Source organism: Anser brachyrhynchus, assembly GCF_964034855.1.
Source record: "Anser brachyrhynchus genome assembly, chromosome: 10".
In the NCBI taxonomy this organism is placed as follows: Eukaryota; Metazoa; Chordata; class Aves; order Anseriformes; family Anatidae; genus Anser; species Anser brachyrhynchus.
This window is the reverse complement of record NC_137705.1, coordinates 11,955,863-11,983,057: the sequence shown is the minus strand read 5'-3', so window position 1 is coordinate 11,983,057 and position 27,195 is coordinate 11,955,863. Positions and strand designations below refer to the sequence as shown.

General features: G+C 39.7%; 1 protein-coding gene across 13 annotated transcripts in view; it reads right to left on the bottom strand.

The window, feature by feature from the left end:
* Positions 1-27,195, bottom strand: part of EEFSEC (eukaryotic elongation factor, selenocysteine-tRNA specific) — a 163,969-nt gene that overhangs the window by 79,320 nt on the left and 57,454 nt on the right. For 12 of the 13 annotated variants that reach the window (XM_080606091.1, XM_080606082.1, XM_080606086.1 and 9 more), the window contains exons 2-4: positions 11,137-11,344; positions 7,226-7,322; positions 4,375-4,539 (exon numbers count right to left, since the gene is read on the bottom strand). In XM_080606091.1, the coding sequence (XP_080462217.1) occupies positions 4,375-4,539; positions 7,226-7,322; positions 11,137-11,344 (470 nt within the window). Of the gene's footprint in view, positions 1-4,374; positions 4,540-7,225; positions 7,323-11,136; positions 11,345-24,670; positions 24,750-27,195 lie in introns of those variants that run through there. The other variant, XM_080606089.1, reaches the window with a different exon arrangement.

Genomic DNA, 27,195 nt, shown 5'->3' with positions numbered 1-27,195 from the left:
TGCATGTATAACATTATGCAGACGTTTAATTTATTGATTTAGGATTTAACACTCATATTTTATTACCCACATATTTTAATATGTATTATGAACTGTCTTCTCACCAGGAAACAATTTTGCCAGTTACATTTAATTCATTCCCCCCACACACACACTTTTTGAACTGCCCTTCTTCACAGCATATCAATGAAAAGGAAAGTTGGCTGAAAAGTTTATCATAACAAGGAAGTACTGATACAGTAAGTTACAGCCAGGCTTCAAAGGGAAAAACAAGGTGGAAATTGAGACATTTCTAGCCATCACAGAAATTAGGTTCTGGAATAGGCTCCCAAGAAGAACAGTGGGACAAAATGGTTAGTTTTAAATGAATCTTAGTAACTTTCTGTAATATTATTTGACATAACTGCTAACACAGCAAGTTGTACTCAGTGACAAGGTATCTTTCTCTCACATACCCCTACGAAAGGGAACAAGAGATTTCACAAACAAGCCGTGTTCTACTTGAGCTAGGCTTCTTCCACAGCAGATGAACTGTAGCATTTGAATGGCTGCTTTAGCACCATTGGTTAAGGAACATCCAAGAAGCCTTGAAAAAACAGGTACAGAAACAGCAGTCAGGTATCCTTTCAGAAAATTTAGCATTGGCTCTACTTGCAGTGCAAAGCAAATACAATCAAGATACCCTAAATTTTGGAAGAGGTATACTTTGAGGAACAAGGAAGGGAAAATGGAAGTGGTAAACATTTAAAATTTCACCATGAAATTCCACATACAAGTTTCTTTGTGATATGACTCAGTGGATTTTTTAACCAACTTTGTTTTCTGAGATTTAAATACAGAAATTTATGTCCTCTGACATAATTTATGTCCTCTTCAATAGTGCAACTCTATATGATCTTGCATAAAGTCCTGAAATACACTGAAATTAGTTATTGATTTATATACTAAAGCTCACTGATCAGAGGTCTTGGAATGTCAAATAGACTGAAGCAGTCACACAGGAAAAAGCAGAACTACGTTAGAGTTCAAATAGCTACAGTGGTTTGAAGGTAATAACCCAAATAGTATCTGTAAGGCCATTTTAACAGACACTGGAGGACTTTTTTTTCAATGAATCTTAAAAGCTACAGAATGTTGTCCAGAAAACAGACCAAGGTCATTTAGCCAACAAGGTAGCTAAAAAAGATCTCTTTCCATACAGCCAAAGCATACGAAGCCATGAAGCTATTTTAAGTGTTACACTTGCAAAGTGATACTTCTTACAAGTTCATAAAGGCAATGTAGTGTGACATCAAATAGGCCCTTGCCAAGACAAAAACTACTACTGGTTTAAACTGATATTCATCTTCTAAGAGACCTGACTAGATAAATAGAAGAAAGTCTCTCATTTTTCTCCTCCATACTTGATGTCTCAGGTGACCTCTTAAACGTATATCAAAGTACTAAAGCATCTGGATGACTGTCCTCTAGCTACAAGAGAAGCAGTTCATAAACCTTCTTGCAACTTTTGAGACTGATGTATTTGGTATTAGTAACAGAAATTGCACAAACAACAGTGACAACAAGGGCTGGACTCAGTATGAACATTCCTCTTCCCCTTTGACGATAACAGCTCAATTGCGCCTTGCAGATAAAAAATCTGACATCTAAGAGGCACCTCCCTAGGGCAGTCCAATCATTGGATGTCCAGAATTTGTTTATTACACAAGAAAACTTTGTATTATATTACTGCAGTGCATTAGTCCGCCCCAGCACACAGCAAAAATCAGCTGAAAAAACCCACCAGGCAATCAGCTTGCATCAGCTTGCTCTAATATTCATCAACAACTACATTAAACAAAACAGCGAGGATCATGAATATAAAGCACAAGTTAAGTTTCTTCTGCTTAGAAATCCTGAAAGAAGAGTGGTGTTTGTACCTGCTGCCACAAACATGCTTTGTGGCTGCTGTATGCCTGCAGCAGTTGCGCACGGCTAAGGCAGTGCTGGATTAACACTTTCAGGATGACCAGATATGTTACTGACAGATCAAGGTGCAACTGCTTTGCTTTGAAACAAGCATACCTACAAAGTGACTTCAGACTACCTCCCTGGCTTAATATCCATTTACAGTGAACATCTGTCTCTGCCCCCTTACTCGGTTCAACATGACCTCTTCCATGAACTCTCACAACTCTTAAGACAGAGTGATTCTTATTAGCTAACGTGGAACACTTTTTGTGCCTGAAAACATCTTCTCTTTAAAGGAATACTAACGTATCACTGTTTTATACAATCTTCCCGTACTTCTAGTGTGTCTGCAACTGTGCAATCCAAAGCCAGAATCACTAACCCTGGGCAGAAGGAAGACAACATCCCACACTGCATTTAACGTTACTTCTCACACAAGACTTTGTTTCAAGACAATCAGTAAGAAAAAAAGTCATGGTTCTTGCCTATTTTGCATTGGCCTCGTAAGTAGATGCTGTTCTTAAGCTATTATTTTTCTTTTCACCTGTGTAAGGAAGGCAAAGATACTTCTCCCCCACTGAAAAAACTTACCTTTTTCAACTAAAGAATGCTATAAAAAACAGCTCTACAATCTGACATGCTCACAAACTAAAGTCACTAAACATAATGTACTTAGACCAATATTTTGAAATGATTAGGGCCAAACTTATCAGTAAAGTAAAGTGAATCTATGCTGGGAAAAAAAATCCTTACTATTTCACTCCAGGAACTTTTATAAAGCAGAAATAAAAATGTCACAAGTTGTTACAGTTTATAACCTGGAAGACTGTAGAGATTGAAAGACCACTGAAGTAATCTTAATGGACATTCAGAATTCTGCCAACACTATGTTTTTGCTGCAGAAATCCTACGTTCATGCTCTTCAAGGTGGATTTCAAGTGCTAGTGAGCAAATAGTACTAACTCAATCGGATAGTGAACTGTTTGCTGTGTCAAAGCTTTTTGCCAAAAACATATATATAATTTTTCGTTTTGCTGTATGGATAATCAACCCCAGATGGCAATTTACATAGGCAACAGCATAAAGGAATCCATGCACTGCTGGTGCTCTCAGCCCCAATCAGAGCAAGCATGGGCGTTTGAGAATGTCACTGTTTATTTTTAATTGCTGTGTCCCTCCTTTGTGCAGGTTCAAGCGGTCAACGATGTCGAAGTCCATTAGTAGAACTGGAAGGTGATGCCACTTCATTTGGTGAGAGGGTTCCTCAAATTTAAAAAGCAGCTGGTTTGTAATGTCCCTAAATGCCCAGTGGGCACCAGCTGTCAATCTCAGTTACCATAGGGTCAGGGCAAAAAAAGGTCAGAGAGAGTCATAAACCACAATGTGTTGTGAAATGTGCTTCCTCCATTACCTTGTAGGCCTGAGAAAGGTTTGACCTTTTATAGGTATCCTAACCCAACTCCGCATGATGCTAGCAGGGGTAAGGACAACACACAATTCAAACTTACAAAAGTTGCTTCCTTTTAACTGTGCCGTGGTTACCTGTACACTATGAGCAGTCACATTCACAGGCTGCTCGTGGCAAAGAGCAAAATGCTGCTCACGACTACTACCACTCCGAGCTATGGCACATCTGCTGTCCCACAGAAGGCAGTGGAAGGACTAGTTCAGTAACAGCAACTGAAAATAACAAACTTTGAGGGAAATTGTTAATGCCATAAAAGCCAAGTGATCTGGCTTCTCTTTGTCAATGTCTGTTTATCTGCTAGCTTTGTCTTTCACTTCTCTGTAAATAAAATAGGAACACCAGATAAGCAGTTCAAAGTCCACTGAATGTCCTCTTGACTTTCTACAGGCTCTCTAAAAATCCCAGCCGCAGCAAGCCACACACCGCATTCCAGCAGCTCTTCCAGAACATGCTGACATCAATTAAACCCCTGGCAAACAACGATAATGTGCATCAAGCATTTCCATGCCTTCTTCTTGCCATTTCCATGTACTCTTCTTGCCACCTTCTATCACTTCCAGACATCTCAGGAAGCCTACCTGATCAGATTCTTTTGCAAGCCTTCTCATTGAGGCAGAATGTCTCAAACAAAAGTAACCTCACTCAAACCTTGTTCAGTCCTTAGGCATGTCCTGTCTTGGAAGCATGCCCACCTTGCCTTTCTGAAGTTGAAATACTAACACGCTCATCTAGGTCAGCCTTCCCTCTTCTTCATTCAACTAAAATTATGCAGGTAACCTTACTGGCTGTGTTACTTAATCTCTTTCTCCCTATTATAAACATAGCTTATATTAGAGTATCAGGAAAGTAATGACACTGAAAATAATGAAATAATTTCAGACTGCCGAACACACTCTTCTTTGTTGAATGTCTCTTTCTATCAGGAAAACTGGGGGGAGTGAAAATGAGAGACTCACCTTCAGGGCAGGAATCTCCACATTGTCACCAAGGCTAACAGAGCCAGAAAGAATAGTCCCTGTCATCACCGTGCCTTGACCCTTGATAGAGAAACAGTGGTCGACTGCCATAAGGAAGTTTCCCGAGGGGTCTCTTGATGGCAGGTAAGCCTGAGACTTCAGGACCTGAGAAAAGAAAGATAAAAGCAGAACCATGCCTGGGTGAAAAGTCGTGACAGCCATACAGCAAAAGGAAGGCAAGCGGATGATTGATTGAACAGGCTTGCAGTTTTACTGATTTCAGGCATCTCCCAGCGAGCTTAGAACGCACCAATGTCAAATTAACTGTGCGTGCCATGGAGGAGATGCACACTTAGCAGCAGGAACACTTCGATTTTCTGCCTTAGAAAGATTTGGTGCCGCACATTTAGCTTGGTTAGCAGAACTGCACTGGCAATAAAGTTGCTGCCAAACTCAATATAAACACTGTAGCAAAGCAAATGAAAAAAAAATCCTGCACCCGTCTCCCCCTCCTCCCCACCCTCAAAGTACAGTGTATTTTACAGTGTATTTTGCTACTTCAGCTCTTTTTGATTTAGTGCAAATTAACTTATATAAAGATATTAGCCCCATCCCTGCCTCCCTCCCAGAGAAACTATTACACTGGGATAAGTTTCAAAGTCAACTTCCCCTTCAGATTTACGTTAACACTTCTTGGAGGATCAAGCCACTAAGAAAAATAGCTATGTAAGTATCATTTTCTAGAGAAAATATCAAAGTTTAGGACTTCTGTTTTGCTGACAAATAACTATGCTTCTTAAAATACATCATCAGAGGCAGAAGACTAATTATAAAATTGCAGTCACATACCCAGCAGTGGTTCAGAGGAACTGGTTCACTCATCTCAAATCACTTTTGATCTTTGTTATAATATCAGCACATAAACTTGCCAATACCTTTAGCATCTGCTTTTAAGGTCAAAAACTGGAGGTTAAGCCTAAGTCATAATGGCAGAACAACGGAGAAGGAGCCTCTTACCAAGGAGAGAGAGGGTAATGCTCAGGGGCAGGGCTCTCACAGCATTTGCCAGCTCTGCTAAACACTAGGTCTCTGAGTTGACAAATAGCTGCAACTTGGGTATTTCCTCCAAAGGTTTTAAACCTGGGGAATGGCCCTGTAAATCTACCTAGACCTAATGAAGGCAAAACTAAAGACTTGCCTATCTCCAGCTCTCTAGATACTGCAGTCTGTTTTCAGACAGCCTGCTGCAGGCAAGACAACCCTAAGTTTCTGGTGACTCGTGCTTCCAGGGATTTACCCTTATTTTAAAGGTGGCAGCATCCAAGAGATCCATATCAGACGTCGGCAAGATGCCGCCTGTTTTAGGACACTTTTTGCTGCCTGCAAATTGCTGCAGCACCCCTCCAGGGCAAAGACATGCTACTCTTCCCCAATGTTTATTCACAGGGGTGACAAATCTGGTACATGCCATCTATCTCAAACGGCTATCCTAAGTGCCCTGCCCTTCACCGTTTAAGCATCATACCATATAACTTACCACATAACTCATTTTCTTTTACCATATAACTTACTTTCTTCAAACTCAGTTTATTCTCAAAAAATAAAAATTGAACATAGCTAAAACTAAGGATACCTCTGAAGCATTAGTTTGCTTTAACACTTCTCTTGTTCATACGCGTTTGATGTAATTATCCAATATACCATCATATAGCTTTTTCCAAACCCGACCTAATTCAGGGTGCAGGATAAATCCAAGCTTAGCATTTTACCTTTAGCACAAGTGCAAGACATGCAGTAAACAAGGCAGACTATCAGAGAAAGATGGTTCTGAAGGCAGGTTGGTGCTGCTCTAAAGAACAGATTATACACTTTATGCAATAACTTTTTTTTTTTTTTTTTAAGAGAATGATGATGCATGGAACTTTCCACAGGTAATCACTGATTGTATACTTCGGAGTGTCCAAACAGAAACCGCAAAGCTTGATAAACAGAGTGCTAAGCACTCACAATTGCAATCAAAATTGTCAGGTACTCTGATTTGAACACGTGTGTCCCAGAAGAGTTCCTAGTTTCCTTAAACTTGGCATCCAAAACTAGTAAACTCATTGGACTTAACTCCTTTGTGCCACAGCTTCCCAACCTAAATATGGGATAAGTCACCTCTACACTTCCTATAGGTCTTTACAAAGTAAATTAATTGTTTGCCAAGTGTTCAAGTCCAGTGATGAGTGCCAAAGAAAAGTCCAGGAGGAAATTAATCATTCTGAACAGAGAGCAGTATTTGAATGGAGTCATGAGGCCACACGGAATAATGAGAATTAAAACAAAATACTGACTGCCTGCTCAGTAATTGAGCTTTGTGCATCCTGCGCATAGAATGAGGCAAGGGTTATTTAGAATAAAGAATCATGCATTTAAGCACTGTATCATAATGAAGGAAGGAGACATTCACATACGCATAATCTAGGCGCCTGACTTCACAGCTTCACTGTTTTCTTAACTGCAGTGTAATTAACACCTACCAATGATTTGGCAGAATTTTAAAGTTATTTTTATTTGTTATGCTTTCTAATCCCTCGCAACTTTAAAACAAAGTTTACCACGTGTGATAATTGTTTCTTGAGACAGCTATTCAAAGGCTTTGAAGCCTAGCAGTTGAAGAAGGAGACCCACTTTTGGGGAAACACATCTTCAACTTCCTCATTCACTGGAATAAATCCCCAAAGAATTAGGTTCCATAAAGCTGACAGTAAGGCAGGAGTTCCTCATCTCTAGATACTAACACTACAATCCAAAAGATTTAAAGATGCTCAAGCTCATTTTACATGACTATTGTTTGTTCAGCAGGTACCTCAATTAATTCAGAAACACCCAGTGGATTCTCAGACTCTGGGGCTTCTGGTCCGCCAGGCTTTGCTGCAACAGCAACAATAGGACACCCACAGAACCTGAAAGAGAGAAAGACTCCCACCATTAGGCCACAGACCTCCTACACATGTAAATTAGACTCACCTGACAATGAAGGCAGGGAAACTGCCTCAGATTCTGATTTCTTTCTTCCCCCATGGTGAATAACTGACAATTTTTTTCTGGAGTTACTCTCATCTGTACTATTAGACTTCCCTATGAAATTTTTAAGACTTTCAGCATTAGCCAGATTCAACTTTCAGTGGCAGTCAAAAGTAAGACTTCATTTCAGAAACAAGGACCATTACTCAGGCTTATCGCAGTGACTTCGCATTCAAGCTATTTTACCTGGAGACTAATACAGGTTTTAACTTTCATTAGAACAATTACAATCCCAGCTGTAGTCATAATCTTCAAAACAGAAGCCAAATGTACAATGTCACATGATATCTGTCCGAGTCTGCAGACAGCCTGTAAGATCTGCAGACAGCAGAAAGATCTAATTCGACTAAAATCAAAATTTATGAAACAAATCTCAAACATGTAAAGCTTTCGAGAACAGCAGTACTTCCACAGCCGACCCCAGTTTAGTTTTTCTCTTTCAATAAATTTTATTCTCCAAGCCCTTATTATTCAGCAGCTTTTTTTAAGCCTCTTGATTGAATTTGTACCATTTGCTCCCTAAAACACAACCTATTGTTCACCTCATCCGATAGCTTGCTTTGCCTACATTTTGGAAAGGGAAATTAGATAAGTTATTACTGCATTTTTGCAAAATTCAGGATTAACCATGTTAATTCATATATGTGAAGCAATGGAATAATAATCAGTAGTAAAACTAATAAGTGGTTGGTTCTCACAGATCCTTGATTCTTACACAATTGATTCAGGCAAAGTCATGACTGCTGTCATCCTTATGATTCCCCAGAACAAAACCATAGATTTTATCTCAAAAAGGGAATGAACTGGAGGAAAAAGGACAGTACCATGATAAAGAAAAATATGCTAGATTCTGCAGAGGGGGCTCATTTAGTGATGAAACTGTAATTCGGTACATAAGGTATTTTTTCTGTTTATATGCCATAAGTCTGAGGCATCTAGGAACAAAGGGTAATAAAAATGTGCACTGACAATTTCTGTGATTAACCATGAAACTCTTGGAAGTTTATTTTCACACAAGCCCTTTAAGGCAATGTATTAGAATAAATTTAAGTTTATGCTGAACCAAATGCCTTACTCCTTTTCCCATTTGCCAGAACAAACTGGAATAATCATATAATGCCACTGGAGGCACTTCCAAACATGATTTGGCCCTACTAGAACTGTTACTCCACCACGCTAAATGTCAGAATTTAGACCCTGCTGGGCAAAGATAAAAGCTGGCATGTGCAAAAAATTACAACAATAGAAATTCCATTCATAGAGACAGTTTGCTTTTACTTGCAGTATCAATCTGTGGAACAAGCAAGTTTTGATTAGGTCAAATTTACAGGTGCAAATAAGACAGTTCTTTTCTCTGCCTTTTTTTTTCACCCTCCATGCAATCTCCTGACAACACCACAAGAATTACCTCTGAAAACTGGTAACACCTACTCTTACAGCTGCAACAGACTTCAGACATTTTCTTAATATTAGGGTATTGTCCACACATGCGTGTGTAGAGAAATACTGAGCGAGTAAACTAGTCTTGGAAAACACCTCATTGACAAGCGTCTGAGGCAGCTGTCAGATGGTCTCAGCACGTGCCCTGCTAATAAAAGCAGTTTAATAAAAGTAGCTTAGAAACATAAAAACAGTTAAAAAGTATGCATTTGAAAATTCAAAGTCAAGTGGGAAAACACTGTCAAGAAAAAACACTTGCCTGACATACAATGGGACATGCACTTTACAATCAGCCCAGGCCAGCAAAGCTTTCAAAGCATCATAAAGCACAGACTACACTTGCAAAAAAAAAAAAATAAAGGATTTTTTGTTATGGGAACAATACACAGACATCTGATGAAAGAGCATTTCTAGGATCCAGAGTTCAAATGAATAATTAAAACATTATGACAGACCACTTCTCTCCATGTGGTCTCACAGCTGTTGCGATCAGCTGATGCACATCCTTGTTTTAAAAAGGGGCTGGAGGAAAGGACCTCACAGTTAACATGGCCAGTGTTTCAAAAACACACTTCCCCCTCAGTTTGGAGGAGGTATGCTAATTTTTAAGACATACTTGTAAGACCCACCTGTACTCCAAGATATAAAGAGAAGGTGTAATTCAGGCAGCATACAAAAGTATTTCCTGAAATCCAGTTTCCTTACAAAGATTAGTATTCCTTTTATGAACATGCAACTAGAAAAGCAGTGTTTTCCTCTATCATTTGCAATACAATATTGGACTAAATCAAGACTGAAGTATCACCTCCAGCAGTAATTACTGAAATGCAAATATAAATTTTAAAAGGAGGACAAAATAAATGAGTAGAATATGAAGATAAGCTCAGTTATTACAAAATCTTTAACTTCTTGGCATGGACTGTGGATATTTTAGATGAGAAAAACAAAATAACTATAAATTGCAATGCTACTTAATTCGTGTTACATATAGAGGCATAATAAGTTTATTTGGTAACACAGTTAAGAAAACTTTAGAGATAATTATCTCAATGCTCTCTCCCGTGGGATTACCTGTGAACTTGATCAAACACCTATAAGAGACTGTTGTTCCAAAATGCCCTTTTGTTTTTCATATTGCAGGTACCTCCTTCCTCTACCTCCCCTGAAATAAGATGCAACAACCTACAGAGGAAAAACAAGCCACCTGTATCTGTTTGCCCTCAAATCAAAAACTGCTAGAGAGAATTGAGAGCTGTAGAATCCTGACTAGGTTCACAAGAGGAAATTTGACATTCTTGGTGACCTCTGTGCTACTCCAAGCAAAACAAACAGACCCACATTACTGATGAGCTGGAAAGACAGATCTTCAAAGTCACTATGGTAGCAGTTGCATAGTTGAAGAGGGACGTTGCTCTACCATCACAAATAAGCTAAGCAAGAACAGCCGTATCCAGCCACGCTTTGCTCTTTTGTCCCTGGTAAAGTTCTCTCCTCTTTATGCTGAATCCTATTCCTTTCATTCTCAAAGGTCAAAATGTGATCCAACAACTGTAAACATGGGAGTCAGCATCCCCTTAAAACCCTACGCAAAATCAGCTGTGTGTCAATTTCTGTAACCACTGAGGGAATACTGTGTCTATATTGTACCTTCCCATCTCCTAACAGCCACATTTTCATTCACTCATCATTTTCCTCAACTAGTTAAAGCAGAACACAACTGACAAAAACCAGCCCAGACAGAGTCACATTGCATTACAGAAACTTCAGGAACATTGTCAATTAGATTCTTGGCAATACTGATCAGTCCCATACAAAGATAACTACAAGGCAGCTTTATCACCCTAGTTAGGGCAATCACATCTTCCACACTCGGTTACGAAAAAGCCCTCTTTCTTCTTTAGTTAAAAAAGAGAAATAGAACACATCTGGATCACAAGAAAAGTTACAAAAAAGGTTCTTCACCCAGCCCTTCTTGCCTAAAATCAATCTGAACTCAAAGCAGCCCTTTAAACTGAAAAGTTTCATTACACTCAAATATTTCTCCATACATGGTACTTGCAGATGCAAATGCAGGACTGAATTTGAATTTCTGGTAATCTTTCCACTCTTCCCTCATCATCGTGGCAAGCGGTATCTATATGAATATCTCATCCAGCAGGGACAAGATTAGCTGCATTTAGAAGTATGTTGAAAGTGAAATGTGGGTAAAGTATTTTTGTTACACACTAGCTGTTAATATTACTGTTAACTTACTTTGTATTTTCCAAGGTCTTCTGCATTTTCTTCGTCATCTTCTCAATGGCACTTTGTCTCTTCCCCTCTGGAAGGAGATCTATTTTGTTCAGAACTACCACCATCTTCTGGCAGGCGATTTGCCCAATTACCAAGCACTCTGCTGACTGTGTCTGCATCCCTTTTGTCACATCGATTACAAGCATCATCAAATCAATAATCTGGGCACCTGGAAAAGAATTCACAGTCAGTATTGTAGCAGCATAAAGAGATTAAGGAACATTTTCTCAAATAGCTTCCATAAAAACTGCATGTATATGTACACATGTCCAGAAATATGAACAAAGCACAAACCAACACAGGCACCAAATGAATGCCTGGCAATTTTTGAAAAATAAGATTTAAGGAGTTTAAGCTATTATATATGTCCATCAGTTCATACAAAATATGCAAACCTACGATTGTTTACACATTCCTCTATATTAACAGTGTAAGGACATTATCACTACGTTTAAAAATAAGAGTCAGGTCTACCACAAATCCGAAGAAATCCTTATAGTCACTCTACAGGAGGAAAAGCTGATTTAAACCCTGCAATGCTCATTTCCAATTCAGATCTACGTTACTCAAACGTATACTTCATATCACAGCCATAAACAGATCAGATTTAGATCTGCGCTTTATAAAAAAGCTTCTAAATTTTAGGCTACTTATTGTGCTCATGATGATAACTTTTAAAAATTATTTTTATTTTTTGAAGCATTGTTGCAATGAGCTTTTAATCCTCTGACTGAAGCAACTTTAATTCCATGGATTTAACTTAATTTTCCAGGAAGCTTTTCATTAATGTTGGGCCTTCCACTAATTACATTCAGAATTTTCCTGCCTCATTCCAGGTAACCGAAATACTCTGAATACCAAAAAGGCAGAGTGCAACAAAGTTTCATGTTAAAAAAAAAAAAAAAAGAGCTTAAATATGAATAAGAAAAACAAATCTAAAGCTGAACTAGCAGAAAATTATGTTGGAAAAACACATTTTAAGAAGTGTAGAAGAGACGTAAGAAAACATGCAAAATTGCAGCACTCCAGATTTAAGAGTTTTTAATATCTGTCTCAAGCTTTTGATCAGAAGAATATGAAATCGATGCAACTGTTCCTTTTTCTTTTGCTCTCTCTAACCCACTTTTTTTTTAGTCTTTATAATTGCTATCACAACAGCTACCCTTGTTCATAGTTCCCATGAACTCTCAAGATAGGAAATCATTCTGAGGCTGAAGTGCATGGGTGAATGAGTGGGTGGGAACTACAACAAGAAAAAATTATGGTTACAAATGACTATTTTCAACCTACCAATGCTTTCATCTTGTAATAATGAATGCTTAATGTAAATAATGAATGCTTCAGAAAGCTAGCTGGGTAATTATGACATTTGCAAAGCTCCTGCAGACTTTTCTCCAGCCATTTCAAAAAATGCTCCAAGATAAATTAGAGATAGGCTCTGTCCCGAAAAGTATTTTTAATTTTTATTGTTTCAAGAATTGTATTAATTTAGAACTTGCTTAGAGTATAAGCAACACCAGGACTGAACAAAAGACTCAGACACCACACAACAGCGCATATATAGAGTGGGAAGCACGAACAGCAACAAGTGAACAGCATGAAAATTGTTCTAGGACAACACACTGAACAATCAAAAGGCATGTACTTCTGTGAATGTATACAGCAGGGTTTGTCTTATTTTAAAATAAAACTTAACACCCAGGTTTTGTATTAAACTACACCACAGAGTAATTCTTACTACACAAATGACACCCTTAAGATGAATGGGAAATAATAATTAAAACTGAACCATGAAGTTAAATATGATCATTAATACCATAAAATGATGGGTCAAACGTTCAGTGAAATAACATTGTAGACTTTGCAGCTTAAGTTTTAGCTAAGTCTGTTATGGCAATCGCTGTGCTCCGTGATCAAGTCCAAGTAACCAGATCTGATGAACCACGACTTGAAAAGGGTGGCTGATCTGATGCCTTATGTATCCATCTCCTCCCTCCAACAGGAGACAGAATCTGCAGTGAAGCAGTTACGTGAAGTTTCAGTACAAGGGCCACTTTATCTTGAAATGCTAAATTAACTGCTTTGAACACATTTGTTATAAAGCAAACACTTGTAACTGCTGTATTTATAAATCTATTAGGAACACTTTAAAGAGCGATAAAACTCATCAGCCCAGTTACTAGAAGGTTAAGAATGCCTACCTTGGGGCATTTCACAGCAAAGAAAATATGAACATATGAAAAACTGTAGAGTCCATGGAAAAACTCCAAAAACACCAGAAAATGTATCGAGACACTCCAGATAAAAATACATTACAGCCAAGGAAAACGCAACACACTCAAGTTAATGAATGTGGCTTAGTACAGCTGTTGTGCCTCCTCCAAATCCTTCACGAGCTAACTGGCCACAGAGATGCTGTGGATGGCACAGAGGGCACTGTGGCATCGTCACCCACGAGGGGAGAGCAGGCACCTGCGCAGGGTAGGAAGCTGCTGAGCTTCAACAAAATTGTGAAACAAAACAAGAGATCAGGGCACTGCTGATGGAAATACTTTAAGCGTGTTGTGCTCAGGGCATGAGGATATTTTGTACTTGCCTACTCACACATAGCAAGAGGTGAGTGCTCAAGTTTACAGGTCCCTCAAGCAACAAGGCAAAAAAACACAGATTTAGTTCCTCAGTTTTCTGAGACATTTAAACAAGACTTCTTTGACAACTTACCATCTTCCAAATCCCTGTCTTCTCCTACCAAAATTTAGATTTTATTTCATAACCCATTCTCTTAATTGCCCTTCACCCACACATAACAGTTCCTTAACACCAAAGTGAAGTTACCCAGGGAGACCAAAGCCAAGCACACAGGGATTCCAAGGGAAAAGCTCCTAATCAGGACAGTGAGCAAGTTACCTGTAAGAAGGTGACTACACCATAGCCTCCCCACACACACGTACCCTCTCCAGAGCATAGAGCATCTCCTTCCAAGCAGCTTTCCCCTTTAGCATGTAAATATAAGAGAGCTACAATGTGTTTAGCTTCATATTTGAAATTTAAATCTTCTTTATCAGGCTATTAGATAACTCACTACCATGTTAGATTTCAGTCACCAACAGGAACAATGTTCCTGAAGAATTTTCTACAGCAGAACAAGATATAACTAAAAAAAGATGAAGTAAGGACGGTTTATAAAAGCAGAAACTCCAAAAACAACAATAAACCACACTATAAACCTGCACTATTTGACCAGAGAAGGCCCGCCACAGACTCTTGCAAGACATGGAACGAAGGAAACGAAACATTTTTTTCGTCTCAGAACAGGACAGAATATTGTCCTACACAGTCAAGATAAGGAACACTCATCTCTTCCATGTTACTCAAGCTCTCAAAGCAGGCCAGCAGAGCTTCAAACAAACCTGAACGAAGCAGACACATACGCAGACCTGTCCTTTGAATACGGAAGCACAGCAATCAAGAAATTAAGCTAAGCTAAGGTATTCTAATTATTTCCCCTACAGAATAAAAGACAGTGTAATCTTCTTACTGCTGTTTCATCTATGAAAGAGGTGTTCAAGAACACCGAGAAAGAGTCCTCCTGAAGTGGGATTTCTCACTTAGCCTGAAAATGACCGACAATCAGGGTATCCTTCACGTAATGGCATACAGCTCTGTTATAGCCCTGTAAAAAGCAAATGAAACAAACTAATCATCATCCAAAAACACAAGGAAGGTGGTGGGGAGGGAAGAGAGAGGAATTATATTGCACGATAAGAAGCTAAACCGCAGTGAAAAACAAAGTAAAGAAGTAGACAGTCTACTGAGTGAGGAAAAACAAACAAAAGATAACACATGAACAGTGAGAATCTGGATGACAGCCAGATATGGGAGAAAGGCAACAAGACAGGCAGCACGGCATCCAAGAGAAGACTGCAAGCAAGCGTGCCAGCTGAACCTGGGGGCTGTAGCACTCATCGGTACCACAGAAGTGGCAAGGATCACAGAACTCAGAGACATTAACAAAATATTTTCAGACAAGACAAAGAAAACGTCTACCCCTGCTTCGAATATTCAAGACCAATCCACTCTTGCTACTGAATTCTGGGCACATCTGACTGTGGCCAGTCATCAGGGAAGAAACTTACTGCCACCACTTGCAGATCAAATAGGATCCACACTGTGAGGACTGCAGGCACACACACCCCATATTAGGCTGCATTCTTGTGTGGCCAAGCATAGTGGACTCCTAAGTAGGTTTGCACAGTTTGAATTGCTTACTGGTTCTGAAAGCCAAAACATTAATGTTTTCCAAGTAGTCTTTATCGACTGCACTAGACAAATCAGAGATTTAGATTACGCCAAGTTTTAAATGTGCATAAGACAGCAGTTACCAACAATTTGCTTCCTTAAACTGGACATGGTCTCCAAGGCAAGAGCAAAACCATACCACCTGCTGCACGTGATTCATAGCAAGCTCTCACTCTTCGTCCTGGAACAGACTCACCACCTGCTGAGGACACCCAAAAAGACAGATGGCCCAGAAGAATATCATGCATTAAAAAAGTATGCACTGACAAACTCTTAATCTTTAGTAGAAAATGCATTTCATTCTCTCCGCTTTTATGTTATTTAGTATATTACAACTTCAGTTTTTTACTGAAATAGGAAGAAAGGCCTAAACATATTTCCAGGCAGCAAGGCTGCAGACCTTTGTGCCCTGCCTTATACATACGCTCCTCATACACGTTTAGAAACGCATCCACTTTGATTTCCACACAGCTTATATAAATAAAGCACACTTAATTTTGCTCACTGAAGCTAAAGTAGAAACTGAAGTACTCTACAATTTCTACACGTTGCTCTCTTATCTTTACACAAAAGAATACAAGAAATAAAACTAGATCTGTTATACCAGTATTCACAGGGAAACACCACAGGAGTGCCAAATCCCTAATGCTCTGCAGTTTTGAAAAATACAGCCTGTCACTGTTGCGTTTACTTTGGGACATTACATCTTACGACAAATCGCCGTTAACCTCCATCACAGAAGCAGGGACAGCTCCGCAAGTCCATGAACTCAACCCCCTTCTGTTTGTGCAACCTGTTGCATACCTGTAAATTACACACAAACTCCCACACCGAGCTGTGCAGAGATGGAGCCGTACAGCAAAGCACATTTACTGCAAGTTAAAACAGGCATTACTAAGCCTAGGGGGAAAAAAAATAACACACATCACCTCTCCATCCCCCCCAAAAACAATTTTAGCCTCTCATTTTATTCTATCTCCACTAGCTTCTTATCACTGTTATATGTACACACAGTACCCATTTTCAGAACAGTAAGGTTATAAACTGCAAGCGCTAAACTACCTGGCAATTTCAGCATCACTGAAAAGAAGAACCAAAGGACATTTTCAATGAACGTACAGAATCTGAATGGTTTTCTGTTCCACAAATGCAGATTAAGAATATTAGAGCACTTTTAACTACTACTACTTTGGCAAGCATAAGCTCAGTATTGCATTACATTCCCTAACCCAGCCATCTAAAGCTGACGTGGCTCCACAGCAAGACCTGGGCGAGTGGAGGGACGAAGAACAGGAGGTGGGGTCCCCGTGTGAATTGTGCGAGGTTCCACATCCACCCCAGCATGAAAACAGACTGGCTGGGGGCTTCTTTAAGCTACTGTGTCCTCCTCTGCTTGAGATAATCTTTTTAGCTGAATTTGCACAAACAGTACAACTCCTGTTCACAGGCACCGAAAGGAAGCAGAAAATGGAATTTCAAATGTAAAAATAAAATAATTGTGGGCCATGGGCTGTAATTTGATTTCATGCTTTACAAGGAAATGAAAGAGGACTTCCTTAAACATACTTTTTTTTTTTTTTCTTAAATATGCTTTTTACCATGTTAGGATTTCCTCTAGTGCTGAAGAGAAAATAGGATTGTAGAAAATATGCTGTTCTCAAGTATCATTGCTACTCAGGGGCAAAGCTCTGTTTTAATGTGCACTTCCCATTCTGGGGAAGAGGAAATTCTTCAATTAATAAACCGGGTGGACTGAGGCGAGTTTTTAAGGTTTAATCAATTTCATCTGCACATAGGATAAAAAGGCCGACTATTCTACCATTTTTGCCTCCCCTACTCTCCTTTAAAAAGAAGGAAAAAAAAATCAATGTTTTATTTTAAATTCTTTGAGGTTAGTATCTCCTGTCTCAGGAAATATTGTCTATATCATGCAGTGAGCATTAAACTTCCCCCTTCCCAGCCCCCCCTTTTTGTTAAGAATCTTATTCAGAAACTACTAAATTATTCTCTCCTTTCATATACAGTAACACCTTGGGAGATGCTACAAGTTGTACGGGATCTCGCCAGTTACCTTGGGGGAGGCATTGTGATGAATAAGGAAGATGTTGTGCAGGATATGAAATCTTCCAAAATTTAAACAGAAAAAGGAGGTTTGAGGGGGAGAGAGACATGCACGCAACTGGAGCGCATGAATTACACATGAAGAAACCCTCTGTAAAGCAATGCAAATCATGGATCAAAACCGATACCATAACGTTCGTTAGGAAACACTTTGAAAAGAACAGGAACTCATGGAGTTCAAGTGTCCCACCACCACTTCCCAGGCACGTCATTCCTAAACTTTTCAGCAGCTGGAAACACAAACAGGGAGCTGCGCCGCTTCAAACTCTGGATAGCTTGGAATATCTCCGATAGCAAGGGTCAGACCAGCAACCCACAAGCCTTCTCTCTGAATGCACAGTAAAGCTTAGAATTATACGCGTATTTGATTTTTTTTTTTGAACAATAAAGAAACCGCTGGTTGCGCAAATTCCCCTTAAATGAAAACCAGCCACTAAGCTCTTTCCTAAACTGAGAGCTACAAAGAGAAGGCAGGATGACCACAAGAACGTATTCCTAAGAAGGCCATTTCTGATATGCCAGATGACCTTTAGGTTATTTATTTGTAATCCCAAATTCAACTCAACTATAAACAGTAAGTGATAGAACGAGAATTACTACTAAGGAATAAAAGGATTCTTTTGCTAAAAAGTAGCACAAGAATACACTCAGAATATACTTTATATTTCATCGCCCAGAAGAACCAGTGTGCAACACTGTCCTGAAGATGTTAAAAGACATATGGGCCTTAATCTTTTCCTCGTCAAGTCGGCCAAGGATCTTTCTTGCTTGAATATTCTCTGACACGTCAGAAACACGTCTCTGTTCTCCAAAGGGAGGAAGTAACATAATTAGAGCAAGTCAATAGGCTTGATAGACCATGCTGGGGAAGCATGAACACAAGCAGTAACACCTCCATGAAAACTATGAGAAGGATTGAGGGACATCATCTAACCATTCATGATTACATGCAGGCCCTGCTGTTGCAACACTGTACATATGAATCTTATTTTAAACAGATTACTTGCGTTGAGAAACAACAATTGCAAGTGAAGGCAGCTTCAAAGAGGCATTACAGTACCGGCAGAAAGAAGGTCAAGAGATCTTTTGCAAAACTTTCCATGGAAAGTAAGAAGTCCCACATTGCCTTCAGCCTCTTTGGAGAAGCGTTACAGACTGGGCCACCCCGGTAGCCCCAGACCCTGCTTCCCAAGATGATACAACTTGAAGGCAGCTGGCTCACCTTTGAGCCCAGGCAGAACCAGAAGACCTCAGCAGGTCCCTTCCCATCTGAATTACATTTCTAGTACGAAACAACTCTAGAAGTAGAAAACAAGAGGAAAAAAGAAAAAAGTGTAGAACACGAGATGTGCACAGATGCATTTTTTAGGGACATTTGGAGATCCCAGCCCTATGTAATTCATTATTACAAGAAGACATGCTCACTTGTTCTGCCTGAAGCTTACAAGCTCATTATTTTAAAGACCATTTGCTCCTCTCTGGATGTTGTAATGCCTGCTAAAAAAATTTGAACAAGCTTTCTCACTGCACCCCTCTGGTCCCACACAGGGCATCTGAACTCTGCCAGACTTCAGCTGGGAGCCGCAGGGCAAGGGCAGCATCAGGGCGTTCAGCCCCCAACAGGCAAGTACAGGAGGCTCAGGAGCTGAAGCAAGGTACTTGGAAAGTGAACGGAGATAAAGGTACACTTGATGCCGTGACACAGACAGAAACTTAGCATTGAGCTGCTGACTTGACATCTCTCTCTGCATTACTTTCAGGGACTCAATTATTCAGAAAACAGTACGGGCTCGCACTGCGCAGCCAGCAGTGGTGGTTACAGAGAAGATGGATTCAGAGATCTTTGCTCTTCTTTCTTTGGCTGAGGGAGATCAAAAACATCAGTCTGAGAAGCGTCTGAACACCAGAGCATTGGAGTACCTCCTGAACGCAGCATTCCTTCTCTGCGACCTGTGCTACAGAGGTCAAGGGCAGCACGAAACGAAATAAAACATTCAAGGTCAAAAAAAATAAAATGCAAACAGCCTTTCAAGAAAGGAAAGATTTCTTTAATTGCTATTTTGAAATGTTTTGGTTGTGGGTTCTTTTTTTTTTTTTAGTCTCCTGATAAGGGAAAAAAGTTTTCTGTAAAAAGGACTGCTTATAATAGAAGAGGGACAATTCCAAAGCAAGGCAAGTAGAGGAAGCTCTCATTATGATCCAAATAAATTCATTGATCAAACATTAAAATTTGTAGTTTTTTTTAAAAAAAAAGCCATACAACATACACATACATAAAACAATGAACACCATACACACAGAGACATTTAGTTTTTCCTCCAAAGGCTCCCAAACAGAAATCACTACCAGAAAAGAGATCGCTGGGGATCTTTTTAATTTCGGTTACATGGAATCATTTCCTACATTTTTCATCCCTTCTGCAACACAACAGAAGCCAAGCACACCTAATCTCTTTCCAGGCTGCACATAAAAGCAGTGAACAGCCGCAGCTGAGGATACACAATTCTACAGACAAGCGAGGGCTCCTCTCGACTTTAAGCATACTTTAGAAACGCAAGAGGATTTTTTTCCCTTTACTCGTATTGAAAAGATAAAACATACAAATCCAAAAGGCATTTCTACACACGTAGTTTCAAGCCAGGACAAGCACACACATCACTTAGTTATTGCATTAATACACTGCTCCAGCCGCATACAGTCAGCTACCCAGACGCAGCCATCAGTGACGCGGGGCACACCAAAAGGCATCCATCCATCCAGCCATCCGCTCCAGCGCATCCCGGCCACAGCAGCTGCAGTTCCGTGAGCTGAGAAGTTCCTGCTTCCAGCTACACCTCCCCAGCGCTTTGCTTATTCAGGGGCGGATCAACAGCAGAGACTCAGCTCAAGGCAGGGGTCCGGGGAGAGCTGGAGGCAGCAGGACCAGGCAGTCAGAAGCAGCGCGAAAGGCAAGCCGCCTGCCACTAGGGATGGGATGGTGCTGCAGGCCAAGCCGTTCACAACACAGAAGCTTGGAGAGCTTGAGGGAAACTCGCAGCTCAGTGTGTTGTAAGGAAGTGTTGGAGAAACTCATCACCGAATATGCATGTATTTACAGAAAACAAGTGCTGTTATTTTAGAAAGCTGCTGAGGCGCATCGCATGCTGTACAACGCAAAATTGTTTTTATTTTTAGACGCAGTGGAAAATGGTGAAGTATTAGACTACACGAGGAATGTAATATTGAATACTACACTCATATCTAGCCCCTTTCTGAAAAGGGAATCTGAAAGATAAAAGTGGCTACAAAAACAGGAAACAAGACAAATGCAGTAAGTACTTCAACTTTTTACAAAGAAAAATCCACATTAACAGCATACAATGACAAAAACACACAAAGTTGAGTAAGAGGAGGAAAATAAAATCCCTCTAAAAAAGCACAAGCGGTTATACAATGGGGAAGTCTCAGACTCAGTGCTGGTAGGTACTACTTGGCCTCAGACAAACGAAGAGATGGATTTGATATTTACACAGCTAAGATTTAAGCTACGTACAGCTTGATTTTTATCTCGCGTAAAAGGCATCAGGATGAAGTTTAAAGCAAAGGACGCTTCATTCTATCATTGACATGTTTGCTTTGACCCCCCTGAAACTTTCACGTTGACCATATCCAAAGAAAATGTAGTAAATTAGACGGAGTAACTACTAGGGTCTGACATTTCAATTCCTGTTCAAAATTTCAGTGACTGAAAAAAATTCAAAATCATCATAAATGAATGTTCTCCCCCCACTGTCTTTAAGAAATTAAATAACACTGCATTATAATGGAAGATACCATAATATGCAGCCCATGTAAAAACAGAGGTAAATAGCCATGTGAGAGAAAACATCATCCTTCTTCCATACGTAGCAAAGTCCTTTTCTGTAATACCACATATTAACAGATATTTTCTGTATTGACAAGCAAGGCACAACCCGGACAGAAACCAGAAGGGACTTCTATTACTTTAAGGTTGAAACTGTGGAGGGAGTTAAAAAAAAAAAAAAAAAAAGGGCCTACCTACCTTAAAAACCCAACAAATCATTCTGAGTAGACACAAATGACCACTACAAAAAAAAAGTTAGCATTTGCTGAATTACACAACACCGTGGTATTTCAGCTGCATTAATTTTTCTTGGCTTGAAGAAGGAAGTGCATAAATTGTGAATTAGTTAGCAAACATTAACTTTTTAAAGTGTCATTCATATATACATATATGCAAATGCAGATACCAATAAAGCTGGAAAGTTAAATATTCATGATACTGCATAAAACTAGAGTAAAAGTTAGCTAAAATTTCAGACTAGACGCTATTATACAGCTCATCGTTCCTGGAGTACAATCCATGACATATACTAGGAAAAAAAAAGGCTATTTTGTACATTTGAAAGCAAAACAAAGCACAGGAGAAGAAAACAGTTGGGTTGTTACCATTTGCACTGCAACCTTTTTTGGTGCTATGAATTTGTATTACACAGAGTACAAAAAGGTTCAGTTCTTTAATTTGGCATCCAGACTATAAAACATCTCTAGGAGAAAAAGTCGTGTCAGATTTCTGGGTCCCCAAATGACATAAGAAAATGGCACCTGTAATGCCACTGATTCATATCACAGGCTCAAACATAGAGGTTTGCAAGGAAGTGCAGTGTATTCTGCAGTGTTACTGAACTCCTGAAACGAGGTTTCTGAAACACTGTGACAATAAGTTGCACAGCAAATGCTATATTCATAATTTGGGGAAAAGGGAAGGTGTGGGGGAAGATATATTCAAAACACCACTTCCACCTCTTCAGGAGATACTGAGTGCTCAAGGTCCCAGTCAGCTTTCCTGTGACTTTATAAGTGATTAGTTCAGGTTTCAAACTTCTTATTCAGAGATATTTTGCTTTGGTATCAAGGCCATATGTGGTTTCAGGCTGCTCTGTGAATTAAACTTAATGTAACATTACACTTGGGCCTTACACAGCTGATCATAAGTGGTCCCTGACAGGCCATAAAGTCTTTAAATTAAAAGCTGAAAAGCAAACAGGAGGGAAGAGATGAGATGAAAAATAGCATTTTTACAGTCTTGACTCATACCAGCTTTAATGCATGCTCTCTACAAGATTTCCAACCAAGTTTCAAAGAAAAAAGAGGTAAATGTATTTGAATATCATAAAGGTATCATGGGGAGGGATTACCGAAGGGTGTGACCACTCTACACAATCCCTCCCTCCAAGAGAGGAGACAGTCTTTGAGGTTATTTCTAAGATCAAAAAGAGAAAACAGTGGCTGAAGAGTAGAAAAGGTATTATACATCCAGAAGAGTTACAGAATCATTGAAGCCACCAGAACAAGGCCACAAGTCCATCCCCAGCTTCAGGAATGTTGCACTGAGGATTTTGAGATGCTTCACTAACCCGATAAACGCTGGAGTGGGAAGATGCGATGTGTGAAAGCCTTGGCAGCACCTACAGTCCTGGAAACCTCCAGGTCGTGGTTTACCTGCTACCTCCCGGATACCACAGGATCCTAAGGCTTCAGCCTACGCCAAGGTATGGCATCGTCATTTGTGAGTTACGACAGCCACACAAACCTGAGTTTGTACAGAAGGGAGAAGAGAGGTGGCAAACACTGCTCATGTGCACCCATTTTCTTTCAAACCTGTTAGCTGCTTCTGGCAATGACTTTATTTTTAAATTTAACACTTCCATGAGCAGCACAAGTAAATTTTTTTTTTTTTTTTAACTATTCATCTCTCTATAGGCATTTGAACATACTATTATACACATGCCCACCACTGAACTGAGGGGAAAACCAGATACCTGCACAGTACCTATACATTTTCTGTACGTGATATTCCGTATCAGTAATGTTTTATACTCAGCTCTTCATCTTTTCAAGTTTTTAGAATTCTTACAAGATGATACTGTTACATTAGCATATCTAGGATTCAATCACATCTGTGCCTGTGTTTCAATGCAAAAAGAAATAGCACATTTCAGAACTCCTTACACAAGCAATACACAACTTAAGTACTTGATTATCTTAGGATAAAGAGAGTGTATTATGGTTAATTACCAACTGTATTTTCCCCCCAAAGGACTGGAGAATTACCATAGAGCATCTATTGCCTCCCTCTGGGCACTTAAGAGTATTACTGAATTATGAACATCTACAAATGTCTCTTGGAATTTTTAAAAGTATTTTAGTCACTTTATCTGAAGTCTTACTCTCAGTATTAGGTGACAGTAAGACTTTTTTCCCTTTATCTTCAGTGCTAACTTCTTAAAGTCCCACCTATCCTCACTGATTTCTTCATCCTTCCGCCACACCTTTGAAAGCTCAGTCTAACCAGCAGCTTTGTGCAGCAGTCACAAAGTTAAGAATTACCATCACACACCACCTGGAGCTACACAGACTGACCCAAGTAAACATTTTTATGTGCAACTGTGCGCTTGTACTAGGTATAAATACTAGTTTGCATTCAGTGGGAAAAGATATACGGATCTGAAAGTTTCATCTCTAAGGTTCTGAGGAAGAACCTCAAAAATTTACAATTCCATTAAACTATTCTCTCCTAAAAATTCAAGGCCAACTACCCTCAAAGTCATGAAATGCACAGGGATCCTCAAGAAACGTGCAATTCTAACACTTTGGTCAGAAACTCGTTACTGGGTTCTCTCTCTCCACCTCTGGCAATTCAAGGACATCTATCTTACAATGCACCTGCAGCTTTAGGTAGTCTAAAAAACACCAATAAGAAATGGATTTTAGACCTCTTGCAGATCAAGAACGTATTTCTATGAGACTAATAAAAGATTAGTTTTCTTGAACAATTCTGCAAGTCACCAATCCAAGAGACAACCATTAACTCAGAAGATTCTAAATCATTCTATTAAAAACAAACAAAAAACTGCTTTCCAGTAAAGCTGGGAATAAATTAATGTGATACTAACTCGAAGTATTTCAAGTCCTAAGCTGCCTTGTCTCCGTCTTTGAAATAAAGTACCCCAGAGGTCACAGACCCCACACCAAGGAGCTTGTTTTGTACTAAAATCCAGTACCATCTACTTACAACAACACTGCACGAAACACGCTGTACCCACAGAAGAGTTATGGTAGGCTACTGGAAGATTCATGCACAGCTCTCAGGCATTTTTCATCCGAGGTTGCTGAACAAGATTTTTTAAAGAAAAGAAATTAGAGAGTTTACATTTTCTTTCCCCCCCTTTTTTTTTCCAGAAAAAAAAATTAAAGACTGCTAGGGGCAAAGAAAAAAAGCATTCTTTAATTTTCTCTTCACCCTCCACAATACTGAAATAACATCAGTCAGGGTTATAAACATCTGTAATTGCCAAGGGAATGTACAATACGCTCAGAAACTCCAGGCCCACATATCCTGTAGCCCTGCACTTCACAAACAAAAGGTTGGGGAAAGAAAGAGGGGGTGGGGTACAGGGAATAAAGGCTTAAAGATTAAAGTCACAGGCAGAGACAGACGGCTCCGTTTTTTAATAACTGAAAACACGAGTTCTGCCTGAATGTGCTCATTGTTTTATGGCGGGGGGGAGAGGCTACGCGCGCTGGACTGGCTGGCGACAGAACTGCCTTTGCATCAAAAATAAGATTTACCAAAAGAAGGGAAAAAAGACACCACCCCCATGCCCTAATTTCCCCTCTTGCAGCGTTTAATGATGCATTCAGGTAGAAATCAACAAGTTACCCCACCTTCCCTTTATTAAATTGGGAAATTTCAAGACGGAAAGAAGTACCTGGTTGTAACAGCCGAACGGACACGACTGAGGAGATCTGATGGCTTTATGCTGTGAAGGGATACAGGCTGCTACAAGAACAGTCGTACATAACAAATAGGCACGTCTATGGAACACAACTAGCCTATAAATCAGTATCTGATAGTTTATTTGCACAATAAAACCAACGCTGCAAGACTGAAGTATGTGATCTAAGCAGATTTCTGTATTGATTCAAGAAGTTCAGCTGTCATGGGGAAAGTTTTTAAACCCCTCTGAAAAAAGTGTCTAGCAGCTATACTTTTAGCAAACAAGTTCATGAGTTGCATTCGCTTCAGTCACTACACAAAATCAGTAGCTTAACACGTTGCTCTAGAATATTAAAAAAATTAGTATGTTCCTGTTTTAAGGATTTTTTTTTCTCCTCTCAAATCCTATGAGTACAAGATCCTGATGGCTACCTCAATATCCATGATTGCGTACAAATTATTTAAAATTCCATAGTGTGTTTTGTGTAAGGACATTCTTAGTATCTAAGAGTATCTAAGAGGGGAAAATATGTCTGATTTATTTCCATGAACAGATTTCAGTGCAGGAATGCTCAGGAGCCCATCTGAGTCCAGTTCCACCGCTAGGTGGGCAACGGACAACAGGTAAGCCACTAGTCTTTAAAGAAAAAACACACCACAGTAGGTCATCCTTTCAGTTTTATTCTAATCTAGCTTTAGTTGTTACTATAACGGAGCTTTTGTTCTATTATATCATTTTTTACCTGCCAGCTTTGCTTTACATACAGGGAGAAAGGAGATAATTCAACAAGACAACAGGCTCTTTCATCTAAAACCATAAGACTCCCAGTCATAACTTTTGGGGGAAGCCTAAAATAAGGCACAGGGAGGCACGCAACAGGAGTCAATGAAACGCAGCCGCCTGCCCAAAGCAAGCATGCTGTGCAGGGAGGAATCGGTGGCCACACCGCACGGCTCTCTGGCCAAAGGTGTCAGACCTGGAATGCTCCAGCTACCATCCCTCCTTTGTTGAGGCAACACTTCAGCATCATCAGCCACTGGACGTCTTGTTGAGATTAAAAATATTGTGGAGAGCTACTGTCTGTTTAGCAAAGACAAAAACAGGGAGCCCATGTCAGAAAGGGAGGGGAAAGGAAAAGCCGAAACATGAGCTCATAAGCCAGCTATGGAGGATAAAGGCAGGCTTTGTTTTACTCCGCTCAAACCAAGTACGAGCAAGAGACTCATCACTGTTTTGAGCTTCAACTGCAAGAATTGTTTTGTATGCAGTACTACCAACTTCCCCCCCTCAGATAACTAAATTATCCCTCTTTCTCAAAAATAGATTTGGTTGATGCTCAGATCAAGTATTCAAGCACAGATGAAAACCCATGTAATAGATCATCATTCTGCCACTGATAGATGTTTTGACACTTCGGAAGCACATAAGACATTTTTGTCTAGTAAGCACGAGCCTTGGAAATGTGACTGATACCGTCCTGAAACAGACAAATTAAAATACATATTTTAAAAAAAAAAATCACTTGGAGGACACGTTAGATACCTGGCCACACTCAGCAGAGTTGGGAAGAGTTATTAAACTAAAGATGCTTCTTTGGACAAAAGTGGCAATTCTTTAAGTTTTCAAATCTAGAAGTTGGTCCAAAACCACAAGATAACATTTAAAAATAGAGCCTTTGGGAGATTAGAGGAAAAACACTAGCAAAAGAGGTCTGTCCTCTGACAGAAACACTACCCACCAGGGCTGCCTCTAAAAGAGCTCAAGGGCAACAGTAAAAGACAGCAAGGGAAAGCACAGTCTGGATTCTAGTTTCTTGCTC